The sequence below is a fragment of the Capsicum annuum genome, chromosome 6 (assembly GCF_002878395.1).
Source record: "Capsicum annuum cultivar UCD-10X-F1 chromosome 6, UCD10Xv1.1, whole genome shotgun sequence".
NCBI classification, from domain to species: Eukaryota; Viridiplantae; Streptophyta; class Magnoliopsida; order Solanales; family Solanaceae; genus Capsicum; species Capsicum annuum.
The window spans coordinates 213,658,896-213,682,825 of NC_061116.1; the positions used below are offsets into that span (position 1 = coordinate 213,658,896).

At 35.5% G+C, this 23,930-nt stretch overlaps 1 protein-coding gene across 1 annotated transcript; it reads left to right on the plus strand.

The window, feature by feature from the left end:
* The first annotated feature begins 4 nt into the window (after positions 1-4).
* LOC107853124 lies at positions 5-22,773 on the plus strand. Its single transcript, XM_047414562.1, is given in 29 exon segments — positions 5-106; positions 226-261; positions 552-650; positions 1,161-1,234; positions 1,325-1,436; positions 1,965-2,108; positions 2,237-2,410; positions 2,503-2,581; positions 2,707-2,833; positions 4,641-4,704; positions 10,587-10,682; positions 10,799-10,885; positions 11,400-11,534; positions 12,268-12,332; positions 12,387-12,535; positions 12,648-12,718; positions 13,384-13,446; positions 14,090-14,191; positions 14,261-14,325; positions 14,327-14,348; positions 14,875-14,950; positions 15,731-15,824; positions 15,927-15,996; positions 21,259-21,447; positions 21,842-21,963; positions 22,073-22,157; positions 22,265-22,385; positions 22,388-22,448; positions 22,537-22,773. Coding segments are annotated over 29 exon segments (2,802 nt in total). The 3' UTR covers positions 22,655-22,773.
* Positions 22,774-23,930: the final 1,157 nt, after the last annotated feature.

Consider the following 23,930-nt stretch of genomic DNA (forward strand, 5'->3'; position numbering starts at 1 on the left):
AAAAATGGTATCACCAAAACAACCGACTGGTTCCTTACCGTCTACCGGAAACAAGAGGCCATCATCTTCATCTGATGATGTACCTCCATTTTCGAAGCATCCAGACGTTCATATAAATTTTCACTTCATTCAGTTATTTTATTTTAGTTTTTTGTTAAGCATTCGATGAGTATTGATTCTTTTTTTTTTCTCTTCCTTGATTGTATCAAATTCAATTTTTTTAAGGTGGATGATGCACCTCCTTCTGTGAAGCGTCTAAAGGTGAACTCAAATTTCTACTTCATTCATTTTTTTTTTTTTTTGCTTTTTGTTAAGTGTTTGGTTAGTAAATTAATATTTTTGGTAGGTGATATACCTCCTTTTCTGAAACGTCTAAGGATTCACTCAAAATTCTACTTATCTTATTTTTTTTTGGGGTTTTTGTTAAGCTTTTGATGAGTAAGTTGATTCATTTTTGGTTCTTTTTGATTGGTGTGAATTGATTTTTTAGGGGGATGACAATGTGGATACTTTGGAAAAAAAAATTGATGCTGCCATCTGAGAATTCAAAGGAGTTACACTCAACTGATCAACCAGAACTTGAAGCTGGCAACGTAGCTGACCAAAAAGTTAACGACATAGCTGATGAAAAGGCTGAGGCCGCGGCTAACGTAGGCAAGTATTTTTTTGTTTTTTACTTCCTTAGTCCCTCCACTTTAGTCACACCTTACAGAAGGCAAGGTATACTGCAAATATAACGTCAACTTTTTTACATATCCAGTTTAAAAATAATTTATCTATTTATTGCTAATTTTTTCTTATAAGTTTAAAAATAATTTATCTTTTTAATTCCTAATTTACCCTTGTTATTATTTATAATCATTTAACAATATATTTATTAGATTTATTATATTGAAAAAGGTGATATAATAAAATTGTCTTTGATGTCAAGTCAATAATGGACAAACAAAAAATGGACGTAGGAAACACTTTATTTATCTTTTCTATTTTCTTAGGAGAGTCTTTGATGTCATTCAGGTTTTGTATCGGACAAGCCTTGGTACCGACTCATATTAGAGTATCCGGACGTTTTATATTAGTAGTATTTGTTTTTCTTTAACTAGTTTTTTGTTGAATAGTGGTTTATAGATTTGATATCTAATAGAATGTATATTGTGCAGAACCCAACAGTAGAGGTTAATAAGACTTTTTTGGCGGTTGGTGCGAACAAAGACACTCCTGCTGCTGTGATGACGTGCTTTATAAAGCTTGTAAATGTAGTGCTCTAAATTTGGACTTCCTTGACTTTCCTGTTTCCTCTAAATAAGACTTTTTTGGTGGTTAGTGCGAACCAAGACACTCCTGCTGCTGCGATGACGTGCTTTATATGGCTTGTAGATGTAGTGCTCTACATTTGGACTGCCTTGACTTTCCTGATTGTTCAACAGTTTAAGTCTGTTTGCCATAATTTGAAACACACTGTCTACTAGTGAAAATTTTAGTATGAAGTTGCTTTTCAAAATAAATTAAAAGAAATGATTTTTTCTTTTCAATGCTAATGCACAGATCTTTTCTGGATCAGAATTATCTGTAGTATCTTCAAAAATTCTCTTTGGGCACTGTTACATTTATTGGAATCTCTTCAGGCAGTTGGAGAAAACTATCTTTAGGCACTTTTCTTCTTGAGAGATTACCATATATAGAAATTTAAATATGAACATGTCGCATACTGAGGTGAAGTCAGGATTTCGACGAAAAGGGTTCAAAATTTGAAGAAAAAATAATCGAAGAGGTTAACATTTATTGTATATACATAAAATATAATTTTAATAATATATAAATAATATAATTTTTTATCGCCCGTTCCAATGACTGGCCCGGTCGCATAACGATGGACTCCATTACTTGACATTTGTTTGACTATTTTCTAAGGTTGTGAACTTCATAATCTATATAGATTACTCATTGTTTGTGCACATGATCAGCATCAAGGCAAGTGGGTGGCTTTGCTTGATAGAAAAGGAAGCGGCCATGTGCAAGTCAATGGAAAGACCATCAGCAAATATTATTTTTGCTTTCTCAATTCAGGCGATGAAGTTGTCTTAAGTCAAGCAGAAAATAATGTTTACGTATCCTCTACATATTGCTGTAGGAGCTATTCTGATTCCATTTGTATTTGCTCAGTCCTTACGGTTTTTGTGATTCTTTACTATTTCTCATCTATATGATTGAATATCCTTGACATTGTTCTATATAGATTGTTCAGTTACTATTGGAGTCGCCATCAGATGTTGGGACCAGTTCCGGAAAAGGAAAACTGTTGAATATCGAAAACCAGGTAGAAGATGCTTTAGCTATTGCTCGTGCTTTTGATTTGTCGGTATTTCCAAACCCATGTCGAGATCTATTTTCCTTGAAACCGACATCTCAGGTTAGTGGTAAAAAACACCCAAGAAATGTGCTGCATGCCTCCTTCCGTTGTTAGTCATGATATTCTGATTTTGAATTATCCATTGGTACAAGCTTGATGGCCTTGAATTAGAATCAGCTGCAAATATCGGCAGCAATAATGCTGCTGATTTTGAATTATCCATTGGTACAGGCAATGCTAAGTCATTCGCTGAACCATTTCTTTTGGCCTAGTTGCTATGAGCTCGCAAACTGATCCATACATAACTAAAAAACTTATTTATTAACAGATGTTGGAGAAAAGATGGTGGATTACAGGATTAATGCTTGCTTCAACTTCAGAGATGTCTTCAAAATCTGCTGCAGTTATTGAAAAACTTTATGCTGCAATCATTGACGGACAAAATATAGAAGTATCATTCGATGACTTTCCGTATTACTTAAGGTAGTCAAGTAGGCAACCAGATCACATAGCATAATCCAATTACCATTGTATAGCTGGAAATCTATTTAGTTTCCTTTATTTTTTTCTCTTGAGTTCTTTGGTCTTTCGGGCATTTCCTGATACTTCTTATATTTTCTTATATTCTAGTTAAGAAATAAAAATATTTTCTTTTCATTATAAAAATATTTTCACTATATGTTAGACAGGTTTTAATTTTTGTTCATGTTAACTTATTAGTGAATTAATTAATTTTGCAAAAAGAAAAAAGAAGTTGGTATGTAATATTTATGTTAGACAAAAAAATTTGAGACCTTTGAGCTAATGCAGATCAATTTAAATAGTGACTTCATAAAAAGGAAAAGAATATAGTAATTTTGTTGGTCCCAACTCCCAACTATTACCTAAAATGCAAGATAAACTTTAATAAAATAGTAAGATATATATAAGAACATTCACAAATTCTATATAGTATTATGAAAACGTTCACCGGTGCTTTTGTCTAAGAATTTGTTGAAGTGCTAGGAAATATAAATTATCATTAAATAGTGCAAGTACTTGGTTTATTGAATTAACTGTTCTTTTTCTTTCCCAAATTGAAAATGGGGTCTATACTAAGTGTTATCCCTTAGACAAAGCATGACCATGATGTAAGCAAAGGATAAAGTAGTCAAATTGGTTTGAATTTTTCAAGTGAGTTACAATATTTTTTCAAGTGGTTAAATATAAATGTTAAGTTCCACAACTGTGGGATGAATAAAAAGTGGTCTCCCAGATCCATTTCTATATAAGAAAAATAATCACTTGTGAATGTGGAAAGGTCTCTAATCCTGTTCCAATTGACTACTTCTATGTTTTTATCTAAGACAATCTTGTTTCTATATGATATGGTTTTAGGGTATTACTTTCTTTCAATACTTAGGTCACATATTTGAACCTCGCGCCATGCAAACTAAGCCTTGTATTGGTATTTACATAGAGAAGGGTAGAGGCGCGGTCCCATTATTCTCAAATTTCAAAGCTACGGTTGGTTAAGGGTTGGCCTTAGATGAATTTCTCGGTCATAAAAAAAATTAATTAATCAATGAATTAAAAGTGTGTTCATTTTAACAATTGAAATTTTTAGATGAGATAGATTACATATTTCAACTTAGTATCAGAGCCATACTCGTTCTCGTTCTTGACTTAAACAATGCAAGGCCCCCTTTTTATATTGTCGACGTACTAGATATCAAATTTTAGACGTGCAATAGGGTATTGAATGGATCACATTGGTTCATACAATGGACATTACTCTTTTATTAGATGTTGCCGTTTACCCAAGGTTATCCCTGCCTCATCTTATTTTGATGGTTATTGAAGAATAATGCAGTAACTCACACTAAGAGTAAATTAGTGTAAGCAGAGAGAGAGATGGAGGAAGAGATAGGAGAAGATCAACTATCTTAGAATCAGGGAAGAAAAGAGAAGAAGAGTAAATCATTGTGTTGTATTGATGTATTAAGAATTTTGTTCTTGCTAGTAGTACATAGTCGACAATATATAGAGTAGATGATAGCTTAATAGTGCGGTGTCAACTAACTAACTGAATTCAACAATGTAACAAACTTATTGACACTACTCCTCAAACTTGGCACTGCAAAGAGATTGACAAGCTCAAGTTTGGACATTAAGTATTTATGTTGAACCTTGGTTAAGCCTTTAGTGAAAGCATTTGCGGGTTGGGCATGAGTGAATATATATTCAATCTTGATCAGCCCTTGTTGGATCTTTTTCCTTACAAAGTAGCAGTCTATTTCTATATGTTTAGTCTCCTCATGGTAGCTGCAGGATTTGTATCTATTTACAAAGCTGCTTTGCTATCACTGAAGATGGTCAGAGGTAGTTGTAGTTGAACACCTAGATCCTTGATCAAACCAACTAGCTATGTAAGTTCTGCAACTGTTGAAGCAAGGCTTCTATACTCTGATTCAGCTAAAAACCTAGAAACAGTTCATTGTTTCTTTGACTCTCAAGAAATTAGAGATTCACCTAGTTTAATAGTAAAGCCTGTAATAGACTTCCTAGAGAAAGCACATGCAACCCAATCTGTATCACAATGAGCTATAAAAACATCTTCTTTTGATCTAAACATGAGAATACCTTATTCTAATTTTCCTTTTATATATTTGATGATTCTAAGTTCTGCATTCATGTGAGACTATTTTGGACGCTGCAAGAACTTACTCAAGATCTACACACTATATGCTATGTTTGGTCTTATTACTGTGAGCATAACAACTTACCTTGTATATCCTTGATCAGCTAATACTTTATCTTTTGACCTTGCATCATCTGAAGTATGTTGATCATATTTTGTAGTTGTTAATTTGTCTATAGTAGCAAGTGGAGTAGGTGGTGGTTTAGCAGTTGAGACCTGTTTTTGAGATTAATTCCACTACACACTTCCATTGATGCATCACAATTCCTTGTTTAGACCTTGTAAATTCAATGCCTAGGAAGTACTTTAGTTCTCCAAGATCCTTTATCTTAAAAGCTTTGTGAAGAACCTCTTTGTTTTCACTTATTTGATCAAGTTTGCTACCAGTCACTAGTATGTCATCTACATAAACTAGTACAACAACTATTCCTTCACTTGTCTCTTTAATGTAAAGAGAATGATCATACTGACTCTGTTTGAAGTTATATCTAATCAAGGCTTGATGCAGTTTTGCATTCTATTGTCTTGGTGCTTGCTTCAATCCATACAAGGATTTTGAAAGTCTGCACACCAGTCTCTCCCCTGACTTTTAAAACCTTGTGGAAGTTTCATATAGTCTCATCTTCCAAATCACCTTGTAAAAAGGCATTGTATTTATTCATTTGAAGGATATGTCAATTCCTAGCTACTGCAAAATAGCCAAGACAGTCCTCTGAGTAACCATTTTTACCATTGGGCTAAAGGTTTCTTGATAGTCTATCCCTTTATTTTGACTGAACCCTTTTGATACCAACCTTTCCTTGAATCGTTCTATTTGTCCTGAAGCTTTGCACTTGATTTTGTCAATCCATTTACACCCTATAGGATACTTTCCTTCCAGAAGAGTGACCACCTGCCAAGTATTGTTGTTTCAAAAGCAGCTATTTCAAATTGTATAGCATCTACCCACCTAGCATCTTTGACTGCCTCTGCATAAGTGGTTGGTTCAATAAGGTTTGAGAAGTTAGATAAGTAGCATTGATACTTATCAGAAAGATTAAAGAAACATAGTTTGAGTGAGAATATAAGATGTTGTCATTTATAGTTAATGACACAAAGTCTTTCATCCATCTAGGTGGATGTGTGCCCCTGGTGGATTTTCTTTGATCAGGGTATGTAGTAGCTTGTTGAGGCAGTTTAGCAGCATTTTGTCTTGTTATTCTTCTTGTGGAGTATCTTGTTATAGCAAGAATTTATGCAACAGGAACTATAGTTGACTGGACTAGAGTAGTACTAGTTGTATTTTATAGTTGTTCAGCATAAGATTATGATTATGAGTCATTCTCAATAGTTGGTTGAGGTTGTGAGTTGTTACCAACAGGTGCTTATGACTGTGAACCGGGCTCAACTCCTATCATATCAATATCTAACTCATCACTACTTCCTACTGTCAAGTCACATATAGGAAATAACGATTGTGAAGCTTAAGTCATAGTATCCTTGAATGTAAATATATCTTCTAAGAGAATGACATCCTTGTTAACAAAGAATATCTTGTCAGTAAGTTCATAAAGGATATAACCTTTCTTTGTATCCGAATAACCCATGTGAATAGCTTTACTTGATCTAGGCTTAAGTTTATCTAATTCATGTACTACCTTAGCACAACTTAAGACCTTTAGATGATCTAGTGCAGGTTTCTTGTTGTACAGTTTTTCATAAGGTGTGATATATCTTAATATAGAAGAAGGAAGCCTCTTTATTAGATATGAAGAAGCTTTCACACAGTGTCCCCAAAACTTTAAAGGTATATTAGCATGAAACCTAATAGCTCTTGTTATTTCTAGCAAATGCCTATGTTTCCTCTCAGCTACACCATTTTGCTGAGGTGTATATGAGCAAGAAGTTTGATGAGTTATGCCTAGAATTACAAAGAGTTCAGAACATATGTGATTGACAAATTAAGTACCATTATCAGTTCTAATCACTTTTACACAAGTATTAATCTGGGTTTGAATGTAAGACAAAAAATACTTAAGAACAATAATGACATCAGCTTGAGTAAAAACACCCATGTCATTCTAGTAAAATCATCCACAACAGTTAAGAAGTACTTATGTCCATCATAAGTAGGAACCTTATAAGGACCCCAGAGATCCATATGTACTAAGTCAAAAGCTTTAACACTAGATGTACTGCTAGAAGGAAAGGCTAGCCTAGTTTGTTTATCAAATGGACAGACTTAACATTTATTTATATTGTCATTTACAAGAATTTTTTAAATAGAAAATATGTGAGATAGTATCCTAAAAGGAACATGTCCAAGCCTACTACGCCATAGCCTTATATTAGATTTATTTGTATTTTGAGTATTGAACACACTGCTACTTTGCCATGTCCCGGAAGCTTTTATCTCAATAAGTATAGTCCATTTTTCTCTCTGCCAATTCCTTTACCTTCCCACTCCAAATTAAAGATCCTGAAACACAGAAAAGTTAGGGAAGAATGTAGTAGAATAGTTAAGTTGCTTAGTAACCTTTGAGACTGATAATAAATTGTATTTAAACTGAGGTAGATGAAAAACATTCTGGATAGTACTATTTTTAGATATATCACTACACCCCATGTGTGTCACTAGTGACACATCTCCATTGGGTAGTATTACTCTTTTTGGATTGAGATATTGAATTTTTTTTAGAAGATCAATATTTGCAGTCATATGGTTTGTAGCACCTGTGTCAATAACCCACTTAAGTGGATTACTACAAACCATCACGTCACTGCCAATACCTGACATATTTGATGCACTAACAGATGATATGGAAGATGTCACTTGATTGTGTTGTTCCAGCATCTTGCAAATCTAAGTATATTTCTCATGTGTGAACCTTGGGGGCAAAGATAGCAGTACAGGACTTTGGTTTTGATAATGCTTACCCAATCCTCAGCCACAACATTGTGAGCACTTGAAGCAACTTTCCTCTGCTTGTACTGTGATCATAGCCAGTTCTAGCTTCATTTTGAATCTTGTGCTCTCCATGTTTAGGATGTCTAGGAGGGTAACCAACAAGTTTGTAGCAATCTATCTTGTAATGACTTTTTATTTTACAGTAATCACACACAACACGAGGATTCTATGTTGACACATAGTTTCTTTTCTCCTTTTGATAGTTACCTTGATAACTAACACCTTGATAGCTAGTCTTAGAGTACATGGCAACTGCATCAATTGCATTAGGAGCAGGACCAAGAAGACTCATCGCATGCATAAATTGAGCCACAATTTTTTGATTCTCATCAATTATGATCATAGAGTAGGCCATGTTGACAGTTGGTAGTAGTGTCATCAACAAAATTTGGCTTCATACTTGGGAATATGTATCATTTAAGCCCATTTGAAACTGATATAACTTTTGTCTTTGAAGATAAGCCAAGAACTCTCTTGATTTTTCACAGGCTCAAAAGGTTCAAACCCATCCTATAAATCTTTCAGCTCCCCGAGTCATGGTTGCAATTTCTTGATGCAAATTCTAAGTTCTTGAACCATCTATTTTATCAAATCTTTCCTTAAGATCTAACCATACAAAATATGCAGTCGAGGCATGGACCAGTACCCCTCCAAGCAGTTCAGTAGAAACTGCATTCATAAGCCAAGAAAGTACTATAGCATTGACTCTTTCCTATTCGTTTCCCGGGCCAGTAAAGAATTTTTCTCTTACAAGAGACATCAACTATATCAAATTTGTTACTCCCTCGTAGTGCAATTCAAATAGCCTTACTCCATACAACATAGTTTTCAATCCCCTTTAATTGAAAAAACACAAGAGAAGTACTTGATACATCTGCCATAGATAAGAACCGAGGATGATTATAATCTAATGGAGGCTGCAGTGGCCGTGGGATTGATCCACTATTGTTGGAAACTGATCCAATTCTTTGCACATCAAAATTCATCTTCAATAGAGTAGAGTTCCTTTCAGAGCAACTCACTTAGTCAAGCAGTTACTTTCAGAGTAACCAAGAAATTACCAGAATTCAAAAATTCTTAAATGTGTAGATGAACACCAAAAATTTAAAACAAAAATTTTTGAATCGACAAGAGCACTAATTCAATTTAGTAAGCTCTAATACCATGAAGAATAATGCAGTAACTCACACTAAGAGTAAATCACTGTACCAGAGAAATAGAGGAAGAGATTGGAGTAGATCAACCATCTTTGAATCAGAGAAGAAAAGAGAAGAAAGAAGATTAAATCATTGTGTTGTATTGATGTATTTAGAATTTTGTTCTTGTTAGTAGTACATAGTCAACTATATATAGAGATGTTAGAGTTGTGACTTGAACTTTGTTGATCCGGCCCTGAAAGTTTCGCGGTGCGACTCATGTTTGTGATTTTCAAAATACCAAGCATGTAAGTACTCCATTAGAAGCTCATGACTTCAAACTTTTGGCCACGTTATCTCCAAAGACAGACAATAAGCGTGACTATATGTCTCGAGTTCCATACTCTAGTGCCATCGGGTCTCTTATGTATGCGATGGTGTGTTTTCGACCAGATTTATCTAATACTATTAGTGCAGCTAGCAGATACATGGAAAATCCTAGCAAAGAACATTAGAAGCAGTTCAGTGGATATTTAGATACTTGCATGGATCTGCTGATATTTGTTGCAATTTGGGCAAAATAGAGATGGAGTAATCGAGTAAGTTGATTCTGATTTTGCAGGAGACCATGATAAAAGGTGGCTATGATTTCACCATTGGTGGTTGTTCTATCAGTTGAAAAGCTACCTTACAGACTATGGTTGCTTTGTCAACTATTGAGGAGAGTATATAGCTATTACAGAGGCTTTCAAGGAAGCTATTTGGTTGAAGGGTCGGTTTGGTGAACTTAGAAAAGACTTACAGATTACTACGATCTTTTGTGACAGTCAGAGTGCTATCTTCCTTATGAAAGATCAGATGTTTCATGAGAGGACAAAGCACATCGATATTCAGTATCATTTTGTGCGTGAAATTATTGGTTGTGGTGATATTGTGGTGAGTAAGATTAGTACCCATGATAACCCTACTGCTATAATGACCAAGACACTACCAAGTGCCGAGTTTAAGCATTGCTTGGACTTGGTTGTTGTTAGCTGTTAAGATGTGCCCTTAGGGGCTTTTGTGGATGAGGTAGAGAGTTTGTCTTGAGATGGATTTGAGTTGTGAATTAAAATTCGTGTCAAGGTTGAAATTATTAGAGCTGTGACCAGAATTTTATTGATTCGGCCCTGAAAGTTTCGCGGTGTGACTCATGTTTGTGATTTTTAATGGGTTCTGTGGTGGTAGCGTAGGATAGGCCTCATCCCGGAGCCAGTATGCACCTTTATGTTTTTGGGCCTAGGACTTATCTGTATGCACGTATTATATAAGTGCATTTAGTGGGTTTTTTTGAGTATTTAGAAAATACGCACATTATATACATTGTACTCCTCTCCTTTTATAGGTAAATTTCTCTGGCTCTGCCCAAGGTTTCCCCCGCAAGGGTTTCCACGTAAATCTATTGTGTTATTCTTGTTTTTCTCTTACTTGTAGTTTGCTTTATTCTGTCCGAATCTAACAAGAGTAGATGATAGCTTAACAATGAGCTTCCTGCAGTCAACCCAAGAATTTTGCTTTCTAGTCCTGCAGGTTTGTTATTTTCTCTGTAATTATTTAACTTATTTTGTATTGTTATTATTTCATTTTTCTCATTGGAGTGCTTGATCGATATTAATCTACTGACCAGTTCTGCTTTAGTTTTCTAGGATCAGAAATATATCCAGGAGATTCTGGTGAAGGCACTTGCACATTTTTATGGAGCCAAATTGCTCATTTTTGATAGCGAAACTTTTGTAAGATGAAATTACTTATTATGCTTTTGAGGAACATTGCATAATTAACCTTAATTGTTTTTCCATTTTTGTTGTTCTTGACCCCCCTTGAAGTAGTACTAGTGGGCCACCTAGCATTTAAGACGTACTTTGAGTTCCGTCTTATAGACCTATAAAGGGGCTATAGACATATTGAGGGGATGCAAAGACAGTAGATGAAATTTATGAAATTTCTTCTTTCCTGGGGTTGATTTTGCATGTCATCGATCTTATTTCTACGAGTTAGAGTTCTTTTCAGTTAAATCTAGAGTCAGTGGCCTATTAAAATCATTCATGTCATTTTCTAGACTTTGTTATTCCCTTTGTCGCTCTTGCATTTTTATTGATGTGGTCAGACTCAGATGCAAATCATGGATACCTTTTAAAATTATTCATGTCATTTTCTAGACTTTGTTATTCCCTTTGTGGCTCTTGCATTTTTATTGATGTGGTCAGACTCAGATGCAAATCATGGATACATTTTCATATCATTTAGAGACTATCTGTGAAGGATGCTGAGCCAATCGAAGGCACTGAAGCATCATCTAGCCCAACTGCTAATGACAGTATATCCTCTTTAGCCGGGCCATCAAAAAACACCATCTTTATGACAGGTATTGACTGCCCTTTGGTTAGTCCCTTGTTTTTGAATATTCAGGAGTTTGCATTTTTTTTTCTTCATATTTTATTTTTACTAAGAAAAAAGAATATAGAAAAAAAAGTTGGGGGTCTATTGGAAACAACCACTCTACTTCACCTACCCTCCTCAGATCCCACTCTGTGGGAATACACTAGGCATGTTGATGTTGTTGTTTTTCTTTGTACTAATAACTGATGTTGAAGATGTTCAGGTGATAGAGTCAGATTTATTGGTTCTACTTCTGCACTTGACTCGACTCCCATCATGTAAATTCTAATTTTCCTACAAACCTCAACAACAACTCTTCTGCACTATTAAATGATCTGTATCTTATATCTAAACAAATTTCTGACCGTGCACAAATATGACCTTTAACTATTCGAAACTGCACAAATATGAACTTCCTCCAAGTCAACCCTTTTAACGATGTGGCACCGTGTGATTTGATGAGCTTTCCACGTAGGCGCGAGTGAAACTCACGCATGCAGGTTGAAAAATCGGAGGTCATATTTGTTCAGGTTTTGAATAGTTAAAGGTCTTATTTGTGCACTATCAAAGTTTAAGGTCAAAGTTAAAATTTGGTGTCAAGTTTAGGGTCATATTTATGTATTACTGTGTCAGTCAAACACCTTCACATAATTGGGATAGGAGTATTTGTTACTTCATATTTTATTTGTTTAGTTTATAAAGTTAACACATAATCGTTATTTTTCTGCATTTGTAGCCAGTGAATTGTACTTTATCTCCTGTACCACATCTTGTTCTGCAACCGCCCATTCATATGTTTTCGTACAATCCGAGTCTGTTATTTTTAACCTTCTCTATCTTGTTCCATTGTTCCAGGGGCCCAGCATTTGGAACTAGAGGGAAGATTGTATTGTCTTTCAAAGATAGTCCATCGGCAAAGGTTGGCGTCCAATTTGATAAACCCATCCCATGTGGCATTAATTTAGGTGGTCTTTGCGAAGATGCTCACGGATTCTTTTGCAAAGGTACTTTTGGAATGCCAGTTAACTATTTACCTTTAGTTTATATATTAACATCATTCTTAAGTACACAGTCATAGTTTTACTTCCAATGCATTTTTCCATCACTTCCTCTCAGTCGATGAACTGCGCTTAGAAGGCACTGGACAGGATGATCTGGAAAATTTACTAGTTAACACATTGTTTGAGGTGTGATTTCTTTCAACAAATAAGAATAAGTTCGTTTGAAAACTAATATGTGGGATTTCTGTGAGACCGATGCTTGATCGAGAGGATGAGAGGGGACTCTTATTATAGCAAAAAGTTCAAAATATCAACTTTGCATCACAAAAGAGACATTAGTTTTGCTATATATATCAATGCATACATGCACATGCAGCATACACAAACACAGACACAAACACACAAATCATTTTCACACACACACACATATGAACACTACATAGTGTGGCATACACCCACACTCTCAATGACAACAACAACAATGACATACCCAATGTAATCCCACAAGTAGAGTATGGGGACCTTACCCCTACAAGGTAGAGAGACTGGTTCTGATGGATCCTCGGCGCAAGTAAAAGCATTACAAAGCAAAACAATTTGAAAGAATAACCAACTTTCTTAAAAGCGAGAAGCACAAAAAAGCTCTAAGGTACATAGGGGATGATACAATCCCACATTAGTTGGGTATTGGAGTGGTGGTTTGTTTATATGGACTTGGGTAAATACTCCCTAATGAGCTAGCTAGCCCTTCGGGTCAAGTTATGCCCAATGCCATATTTTTACACATATATCCTTTCAATTGCTTGACAAAATAAGGCCTAAACATGCTTTTTCTATTTTACTCTTTGCAGTCACAACCTAAAGGATCTCTCTTCACCAAATTGGGCAGCACTTTATATGAGCTCGCCTTCCCGGTATAAGCTCTTCAGTTTTTTTTAAGAACTTTCAGTTAGTGCTGAAAATATCTTGTAAATGAGGATGTCGAATTATAAATAACGGGAAAAGAACCCAGCTTTACATGTAGGCCGCCTGTGTTCTTTTTCACCTTTTTTTTTTTGGGTCCTGTTGAGCATTTTGGGGGGATTAATTTTGGAATAACGATATGTCTTTGATATTAAACTAAGGCATTTGGATACAAATTACTACTTGTTTGTTTGGAAACTAGGCTTATTTTCTAAAACAGCTACTTCTTTGATAAATGTCTCAACCAATATTTTATAAAACCAAACCACAAAAATATTCTAATTCTAACTAAGTTCCTCTTACTTATGGCCGTGAATTAGGCCTTTATTGTCCTCAGTTTTTTTTTAAGTAATTTTTCTAATTCTTCGTTGTCTTTCGGTTCCTTTCCTCTTCATTTTAGGTGCTTTTTCCACTTCACCAACTTTGGTGTAGTTTACATTGTTAAAAGAAATTTATCTTTTCCAAAATAGTGTCATTTACATTCGAAAAACCTGGATATGAATTTGCCCTTGTGTTGTATTACCGTTGCATAAACACAGCCATATGACAACTTAATTGTCTTTTTAAAATAGTACTGAATTTTAACGTGTTTAGGATAGTTTTGGGAAGATGCAAGACAAGGGGAAACAGGTTGCAAGCACAAATAAATTTTTGACAAAACTTTTCCCAAATAAAGTGGTTATCTACATGCCGCAGGTCTGTTTTTTACATTCTATAGAATTTTAAATTCTTTAGCAAATCACTGAGTGGCTTTGAGTATTGCAGGATGAAGCACTTCTGTCTACTTGGAAACAACAACTGGATCAAGATGCTGAAACCCTAACAGTGAGAAAATTTTAATAGCTTGAAAACAGTAAGGCTTTCTGACCTTTAAAGTTATGAATGACCAATTTTTCACCTCACATTTGTAAATCCCCTCAGAAAGTACGATATGTTTCCAACTTAAAATGGAGACTTGACTTCTCAAATATGTTTCCAAGGCCATTTGAACCCCTGTGTAAAAACAATAAGTTGACCTTACTGTAAAGATCGTCTTAGTGTAGCCTTTCCATGTTAAGTAAGTAATCTTCACTGCCTGTTGTCCCTCTGGAACAACTCCAGCTGCTGCAGAAGTTGAGTAGCTCAGTCAATTTCTTAGCTGCTTAGTATCCCTCTGAAACTGAAATTCCACCCTCGTTGACTCAATATATTCCTGATTTCCCCAAGAATTCTGTCAATGTATTTCCAGCATTCTAAGACTAGGTTACTGTTCTCTGATATTCTTTTTTTTTTTAAAATTGTGTGAACAAGTTGAATGATTGATTTATGAATTCAATAGATTAATGACATGAATTCTGTCTTTAACTACTTATTGCTATATGATTGTCGTTCTTATATAGGTTCTAAGCCGGATTGGGTTAGAATGCAACGGACTCGAGACATTGTGCATCAAAGACCATAATTTTTCTGTTAAAAGTAAGCTGCTGCTTTCACTATTCTTCCTTTTTCTTCATATAGTTGTGGGAAGGGGGTTGAGGGATGTGTGGGATACTTTAGATTTTCACTATTATATACATCACTATGTCTTTTAGATCATTCAAAATCTCTATCACATCCGTGTCAATACGACACGATTTGGGTGAGGGTGTAGGATCTATACAGTATTTGATCGAGCTAACTTATGTGCTTTGACTATACTATAGGCTAAGATCATAGGTTGATTGGATATTATGTGTTATTGGTGGATCCAGGAATTTTCTTCAGGAGGTTCGAAAAATAAAAATATAAATGTGTGAAAAAGCCAATAAAATTTACAATTTCAAGGGATGTAAAATATTTTATTTATTTATTTATATAGCTGTAGCACCTAGCGTTTTTTTTTTCATAATAAGAGTTGTACAGTACATTTAATTGTTATAATAAGAGATGGCAGTGAAAATAACACCACTGGGCTATCTAAGTGTCTTGTTTCATGTGGTTCAACATTAATATATGTACATAAATATAGATTTTCTACTTTCTATATACAACGTAATTTTTTGCCGAGGGGGTTCGGGTGAACCCCCTGTGAACCACCTAGGTCTGCCCCTGGTTATCATAAGTTGTTGTTCTTGTCTTTATTTTACTTGTAGTTTGCTTATTCTATCCGAATCATAACATCCTTCATTACCAAAAAAAAAAGTAAGAAAAGACAATTATGTCAACCAGGTGGCTTTTTTTTTCGCAAAAAAAAGCTGAATTATTGGGTGCTTGAAGGTGCAGAGAAGGTTGTTGGATGGGCGTTGAGCCATCATTTGATGCGGAACACTCAAGCAGATGTTGACATGAGGCTTGTCTTATCTCCCGTTAGGTAATAGAACAAGCAGCATTTGATATTCTCCTATCCATGATTTTCTCTGACTGTAATGATTGTTGAATTGAACAATTGCAGGAATCTTTTGCGATTTAACAGCATTCGGTATGAGTTGGAACTCTTACAAGCAAAGCAAAATGATACCAAGAGCTTGAAGAAGTCACTCAAGGTGATTATAACATTCCTTATCTGATGTTGTTGTAATCTGTGTAATCTGCAGATTATGTACTCCCTATAGGGATAACTGATGAAGAAAGTATAGTAGGAAATAGTGAAGAAGAAGAAGAGAATTCAGAGAAAGCATGTAGAATGTATTGATTATCTTGATTAATCTATACACTTGGTAGGTATTTATATACTAATTTAATGAGTAACTACTTCTAACTGCCTTAACTAATCTTGATCAACCCCTTAACTAACTGCTAATACAGTGACTGTAGCATTGAGACAATTACTAAACTACCCTTGCTTGTTGCTTACTCTCAACACTCCCCCTCAAGCTAGGAGTAGTGAAGATGTCCTGCAATCCAAGCTTAGAGCTGAGATAGTGCTGTTGAACTTTTGTAAGTCCTTTGGTTAGTAAGTCAGCTGGTTGATCCCTTATTGAAACATATCTGGTTTTCACCATTCCTTGATTGATCTTCTCCCGAATGCAATGGCAATCTATTTCAATGTGTTTGGTTCTTTCATGGTAAACTTGATTAGCTGCTATTTGCATTGCTGCTTTACTGTCTGTGAATATTTGAACAGGTTGCTTTACCTTAATGCCAAGCTCTTTCATCAATCCCAAGATCCAAACTAATTTAGTTACTGTTGTAGCCATGCTCCTGTATTCAAATTCTGCAGAGCTTCTAGATACGGTGTTTTGTTTCTTTAATTTCCATGACACCAGTGAGTCACCTAGTTTCACAAAGTAGCCTAAAACTGACTTTCTAGTGTGAGGACATACTGCCTAGTCAGCATCATAGTATGCTGTGATATCAGTGTTGCTCTTACTTGATAAAAGTACACCTTGACCTGGATGATTGTTGATGTACCTCTCAACTCTCATAGCAGTTTCCATGTGAGACTATTTTGGCTGTTGTAAGTACTGACTTAGAGTTTGTACTGCAAATGCTATATCAGGTCTTGTCATGGTAAGATATAGAAGTTTACCTATTAACCTTTGATACTTTCCTTGGTTAGCTAAAGAATCATTTACTACAGAAGATTCAGTGTTTTTGATATAGTCATCAAACTCTTTGGTTGTCAGCTTTGTGTTTGTATCTACAGGTATTGTTGCAGGTTTTGCACCACTTAGTGCTGTTTCTGTAATGAGTTCCAAGGAATATTTCCTTTGGTGCATTAAGATTCCATGCTTAGATCTAGCAAATTCAATTCCTAGGAAGTATTTTAACTCTCCTAGATCCTTCATCTTGAACACCTTCTTTAAATCTGCTTTAGTCTTTTCTATGGCATTGATACTGTCTCCCGTTATGAGCATATCATCAACATATATGAGAACTATCACAACCCCAACTTTTGATTTCTTGATGAATAAAGAGTGATCCAACTCACTTTTTTTGAACTGAAGATTGATCAAAGCTTCCGACAACTTATCATTCCATTGTCTTGGAGCTTGTTTGAAACTATAGAGGGATTTTCTAAGTCTGCACACTGTCTTCTCCCCCTGACTTTGAAATCCCTGAGGCATTTCCATATAAATCTCATCAAACAAATCACCCTAGAAGGCATTAAATACATCCATCTGATGTATATGCCACTGATTTTGAGCAGCAACGGGTAAGATTGTCCTGACAGTTTTCATCTTAACTACGGGGGAAAAAGTCTCTTGATAGTCAATCCCTTCCTTTTGACTATACCCCTTAGCTACAAGTCTAGCCTTTACTCTTTCAATTTCACCCATTGACTTGTATTTAATCTTATAAATCCACTTACATCCTATAGCCTTTTCCCCTTCAGCTAGTTTAACAATTTCCCAGGTCTGATTACCTTCAAGTGCAGAAATTTCTGATTGTATGGCTTCCATCCATCTTAGATCGGCAGCAGCCTCATTGAAGGTTTTTGGTTCAGTCATATTGGACATATTAGCTAAATATGTCTGAAATATGTCTAATAGGAAGAAGAAAACTGATCATATGCTATGTAGTTGGCCATAGCATAGGGCCCATCTTGAACACTTAGTGACACAAAATCTTTCATCAACAGGGGTGGCCTCCTTTCCCTTTCTAATCTTTTATGCTCCTGAATATTATCTATATGGTCAGTGTGAGGTATTGAATGACCATTTCTTTGGTGATCAACTTCTGGGGGATGTGGTGGAGGAATTGTAGATGATAGAGGTGGATTTAATCTTCACCGGCTTCCAATTCCTCATAGCTCAATTCAATTTATTGAAATATGCTTGGATTAGCATCTTGCTTCACTAGTGTGAATGGAAACACATCTTCCTTGAAAATAACATATCTGTTGATAAAGAAAGAGTTAGTTTTAATATCATAAAGAATGTAGCCCTTTTGTACTTCTGAGTATCCCATAAGTACAGCAGGCCTTGCTCTAGACTTAAGCTTATCTAGTTCTTGAACTATTTTAGCATAGAAAAGACATCCTATAACCCTGAGATGACTTATAGAAGGTTTTCTATCATATAATCTTTCAAAAGGAGTTTTATTGTTGATAATAAAACTAGGTAATCTGTTTATAATATAGGTTGCAGCTTGTACACAACAGCCCCAAAACTGTATGGGAATATATGCTTGAAACTTTATAGCTCTAGTTAGTTCAAGAATGTGTCTGTGTTTCCTCTCAGCAACACTATTTTGCTGAGGGGTGTAAGCACATGTTCTTTGGTGTATGATTCCCAAAGAAGAGAATAGGTTGGTGCAAACAGAATTTACAAATTTATTCCCATTATCAGTCCTAATTGCTTTCACCATTTTGTTAAACTGAGTGTGAACATACACAAGAAATTTTTTGAGGACTTCCTATACATTAGATTTGACTTTAAGCAGAAAAGTCCATGTCATTCTTGAAAAATCATCAACAATGATTAAGAAAAATCTATTTCCAGCAAATGTAGGTTCTTTGTAAGGTCCCCACAAATCCACGTGGATGAGATCAAATACAGACATGCTTTTAATACTTCTTGCAGGAAATGGGAGTCTAATTTGTTTAGCACAGGGACAAATTTGGCATTTATTCAGTATGTTGGCAATATCATTAGTCTTTACAACTAGAATTTTCTTCAAAACAGTAGATAAGACATGGCCAAAAATTTTATGCCAAGTATCTATATCTAAATCAGCAGTAACATAACCAGAAAACTTAGCAGCTAAATCATTAGATGCAGTATGTAAGTCTTTGTCATCTATAGCAGAGTTATTTGTTAGGAAGTAAAGGCCATCTTCTTGTCAACCAATTATCTTCACCTTTCCACTGTAGCGCTCCTGAAATACAAAGATGTTAGGGAAAAAGGAAGCAGAGCATTGGAGTTCATTAGTTAATTTTGCAACAGATAGTAAGCTATAGTTAAACTGAGGTAAATGCAAAACATTAGTGATGGTGTGTCCTTTGGTTAAAGTGCTTGCTCCTGTATGTGTTACTATAGATATATCTCCATTTGGAAGAAACACCTTTCTTGGATGATTAGATTTTGAGATTGACTGAGCGTCAAGCATGCTCAACTCAGACACCATGTGGTTAGTGGCTCCTGTGTCCACTATCCACTTCTTGGTGGTGTTACATGTCGTTGATGCAGTGCAAATACCTGCAGTATTAGCTGAACATGAGATGTCTTTTGATTTGTTTATGTGATTCAGGAACTGGAGGAAATGCTGATATTGATCTTTAGAAATAGTGCAGTTTTCCAGTTGGTGTTTCTGATTCTGAGTTAGTTGAGAGCCTTGCGTGAGTGTACCAGCTTGTTCTGTAGCCTGGCTACCACTAGACCAATTTTGTCTCTTCAGAAGTTCAAATTCAGGCTCCTCAGTTTGAACACTATAGGCTGTATTAGATGACTTCTTCCTTTTTTTTCTTGAATCTTGAGGATACCCAACCAGTTTGTAGCAAACATCCTTGGTATGCCCTTTCATTTTACAGAAATCGCACACACGATTATAATTCCTCTTGGTGTGGTGATTAACACTAGTTCCAGTTCTTGAGTACATGACAGCATCATAAGACCCTTGAATTACAGTAGGATTAGAACCTAATATCTCAGAACTAGCACTCATGGTTTTTTGACTCTCATCACTGATGATCATAGAGTAAGCCTGGTTAACTGATTGCATAGGGTTCATTAAAAAGATTTGGCTTCTAGCCTGAATATAAGAATCGTTTAGCCCCATCAAAAACTGGAACAATTTCATCTTCTGCATGTGTTGCACATATTCTTTTGACTTTCCACAATTACAGGCTGGAGCAGGAACTTGTGACTCAAATTCTTCCCAAAGATCCTTTAGCGTTGAATAATACACAGTCACCGAAGTAGTTCCTTGACTCAAGGTATCTATTTCTTTATGAATGTTAAAAGTTTTTGCCCCAATAATGTTGTGAAACCTTTCATTCAATTCTTCCCAAATGGATTGAGCATTTGAAGCATACATTATACCTCCTAACAGACCCTTTGACACAGAATTCATAAGACAAGATAGAACTATGGCATTTACCCTTTCCCAATGATTTCCCAATTCTAGAATCTTTCTTTTAGGCATGAACCATCCTCCAACCCTAGCTTTTTTGTACCCAACAATGCAATTCTCATAGATCTATACCATATTGCATAATTCTCAACCCCAGTTAATTGAAATAAAATTATCTGAGAGCCACTTACATCTGAGGGTTGAAGGAACGGTGGGTGATTGTAATCCATGGTAGAGGCTTGATCACTACTAGAACATGAGGCATTTTTGAATCCAGGAGGCGCTATTGTTATCTGCTAGAATTTTCAACAAAGCTTCAGCGAAGAGAAGAGATGGAAAGAATCAGTAGCATCGTCACAGAAATTAGTTGAGCAGAATCGACTAGCTTCGCCTAGTAGGCTCTGATACCATGTTGTAATCTGTGTAATCTGTAGATTATGTACTCCCTATAAGGGATAACTGATGAAGAAAGTATAGTAGGAAATAGTGAAGAAGAAGAGAATTAAGAGAAAGCATGTAGAATGTATTGATTATCTTGATTGAACTGTACACTCGGAAGGTATTTATACACTAGTTCAATGAGTAACTACTTCTAACTGCCTTAACTAATCTTGATCAACCCCTTAACTAACTGCTAATACAGTGACTGTATAATTGAGATAATTACTAAACTACCCTTGCTTGTTGCTGACTCTCAACAGATGCTTTGCGAAATTTGTATAAAAAGCTCCTTGATTTGATATGGCAGATACTGACTTAGGAACTGATGAACTAGTTTTTGTCCAACGTAGGATGTTGAGACAGACAATGGGTTTGAGAAGGCACTTTTAGCTGATGTCATTCCCCCCCCCCCCCCCAGTGATATTGGGGTGACATTTGATGATATCGTTGCACTTGAAAGTGTCAAGGATACATTAAAAGAGCTGATCATGCTTCCATTACAAAGACCTGAACTTTTCTCCAAGAATCAACTAACCAAGGTTTACATCTGCAATTTATCCATATTTTACTCGTCTAAGTAGATTAGCTTGTATAAAAGTTTGGAAGTATTTGACCTTTTTGTTCAAGAATCAATTACTCCAGCGTTGTTATTATCCATTTTCTTTTCCCACTAAAATAAGAGTATTAGTATTACCTAATAATGTTGGTTTAAGTTTGACCACATTACTTCCACAGTTAAACTTGAAGATAAAGATAGTTACTTATATTTCTTACTCTTGGGTTTGTTTCATCTGAGCAGTTTGACAAGAAGTTTGTGCTTGATGAAAAATGTTACTCCAACTGTTGTTTCACCTTTTGGGACTTGAATTTTCAAGCATTATCTAGAGATTTGTGATTATTTAAGAAAATATTGCTCTTCAATTTCATTCGCAGCCCTGCAAAGGAATACTTTTGTTTGGTACTCCTGGAACTGGGAAAACCATGCTGGCAAAAGTCGTTGCCACTGAAGCGGGAGCAAATTTTATTAATATTTCAATGTCAAGTATCAGTTCAAAGGTTCGTTTTGTTGGAGCTTATTTGTGGTCTATTGAGTATAGGTGATGTTGTTCATACTAGTTTCTTAGCATTAGAACAACCTTAATATTTTTCTTTTCCAATGCCGCGGTGGTCTGGCGAGGGTGAGAAATGCATAAAAGCTATCTTCTCGCTGGCTAATAAAATTGATCCCAGCATTATTTTTGTAGATGAAGTATGATTCCTTAGACGTTAGCATGTTTCTTTCATCCTTCATGCTTTAAAATTCGATCCTTTTTCTGATCCATTTAGTCTCCTGTTTGTTTATGCGGCTTTCTCAAGGTTGATAGTATGCTGAGAAGAAGGGAAAATCCAGAAGAACATCAGGCAATGTGCAGATTGAAAAATGAATTCATGCTGAATTGGGATGGGTTACGCACAAAGGATACTGAACGAGTTCTGGTACTGCAGCAACAAACAGGCCATTTGACCTTGATGAAGCTGTTATAAGGCGACTGCTACGCAGGTAAAAGAGGAATGACTAATTTGCAGATATTATTGAAGAAATTCTTTTAACACTTGCTTAATGCCCTTTTCATGCCTTTTCTGTACAGGTTGATGGTCAATTTACCAGATGCTCCAAACAGAGCAAAAATTCTAAAAGTGATACTCGCAAAAGAAGACTTGTCTCAGGATGTTGATCTGGAATCAGTTGCAAGTATGACGCGATGAGGACTCCATCGCTATACCCACTGCGATGCGACGCTGCCGAGATGAGCTGCTGGAATCGTGAACCAAACATGACCCAATCCTGATTCGAAAAATTCAAAATTTCTCCGAGACATGCTCCTTACATCCCTGAACATGAATTAACTCAAAAACCAACATCTTGGAGTCAGGAAGACCAATTTTAAAAAATTCTCAAAGTCAAGGGGCCTTAAAAATGACAGTGGCATCAAAGAAGCTCTCCTTGAGGTGGCAGCTTTGGAACATGACTCCATCAATGTTGATGAGGTGATGATCCCTAAGTTGCAGCTATTGTAGAGAAGGCAAATCTGGATGAAGGAGATGAAGAAGAAAAAAATGTAAAAGTTGTTTGTGAAGAAGAAAATAAAGCTAATGGATCAGCTAGTGTGGAGAAGGAGGATCATGACAAAGGCGGACAGGATGAAGATGATAAAAAAAAAAGTGGTTGTGAAGAAGAAAATAATGAAGGAGATGGACAGAAAACAGAAGAGAAGAATGCACAAGAAGTAGAGAAAGAATAACATAACGAACAAGGAAAAAGTGATACACCAGAAAAAGGAGGCATCGCAGAGAAGGATAACGAGAATGAATTTCCAAACTTGGATGAATTTCTTAATGAAGTTAGTCAGGAAATCGACAAGATGATGGTGGAAACCGAAAATGTTGAATCTTTAGACAACTATTAAATTTTAATTTGTGGCTGATGATTATTTTTATTTGACTAGATAATGTTAACTTCTAACTTTCAGCTCGGGATGCGTAGAACTGAACAATTTTATTTTCTAAACTGCCTTTATAGTTTATGATAAATATTTTTCATTTTATATAATCAACGTATCATTGCTTTTACATGAATTGTCATCGTTGATTATAGACTCTGATTAAAAGGTAAAGCATATACAGTAGAGCGATGTGTAGCCGATGAATGAAAAAGGTAAACCATTTATAATATAATTAACAAGTAGTCGATTTATAAAACATTCAGAATACATTCAATCCCACTACACCCCCATTACACCTTTCCAAAAAGCTAAAACTAATAGTAAATCATAGACCATAAATTTCATGCCCTTTTCTTTTTCTTCAGCCATAGCCAACTTATGCTTAAGTTGATCATCTCAATTTTGACATCTTTCAACAATCCCTTTAAGTGATCAATCTTGTATTCCGATTCTCAATATAATGTCATTAGAAGATCCCTATTTTCTTCGGAATCTCTAAGCTTTTCAAACATTTCAAACTTTGCAATGCCTTGAAATTT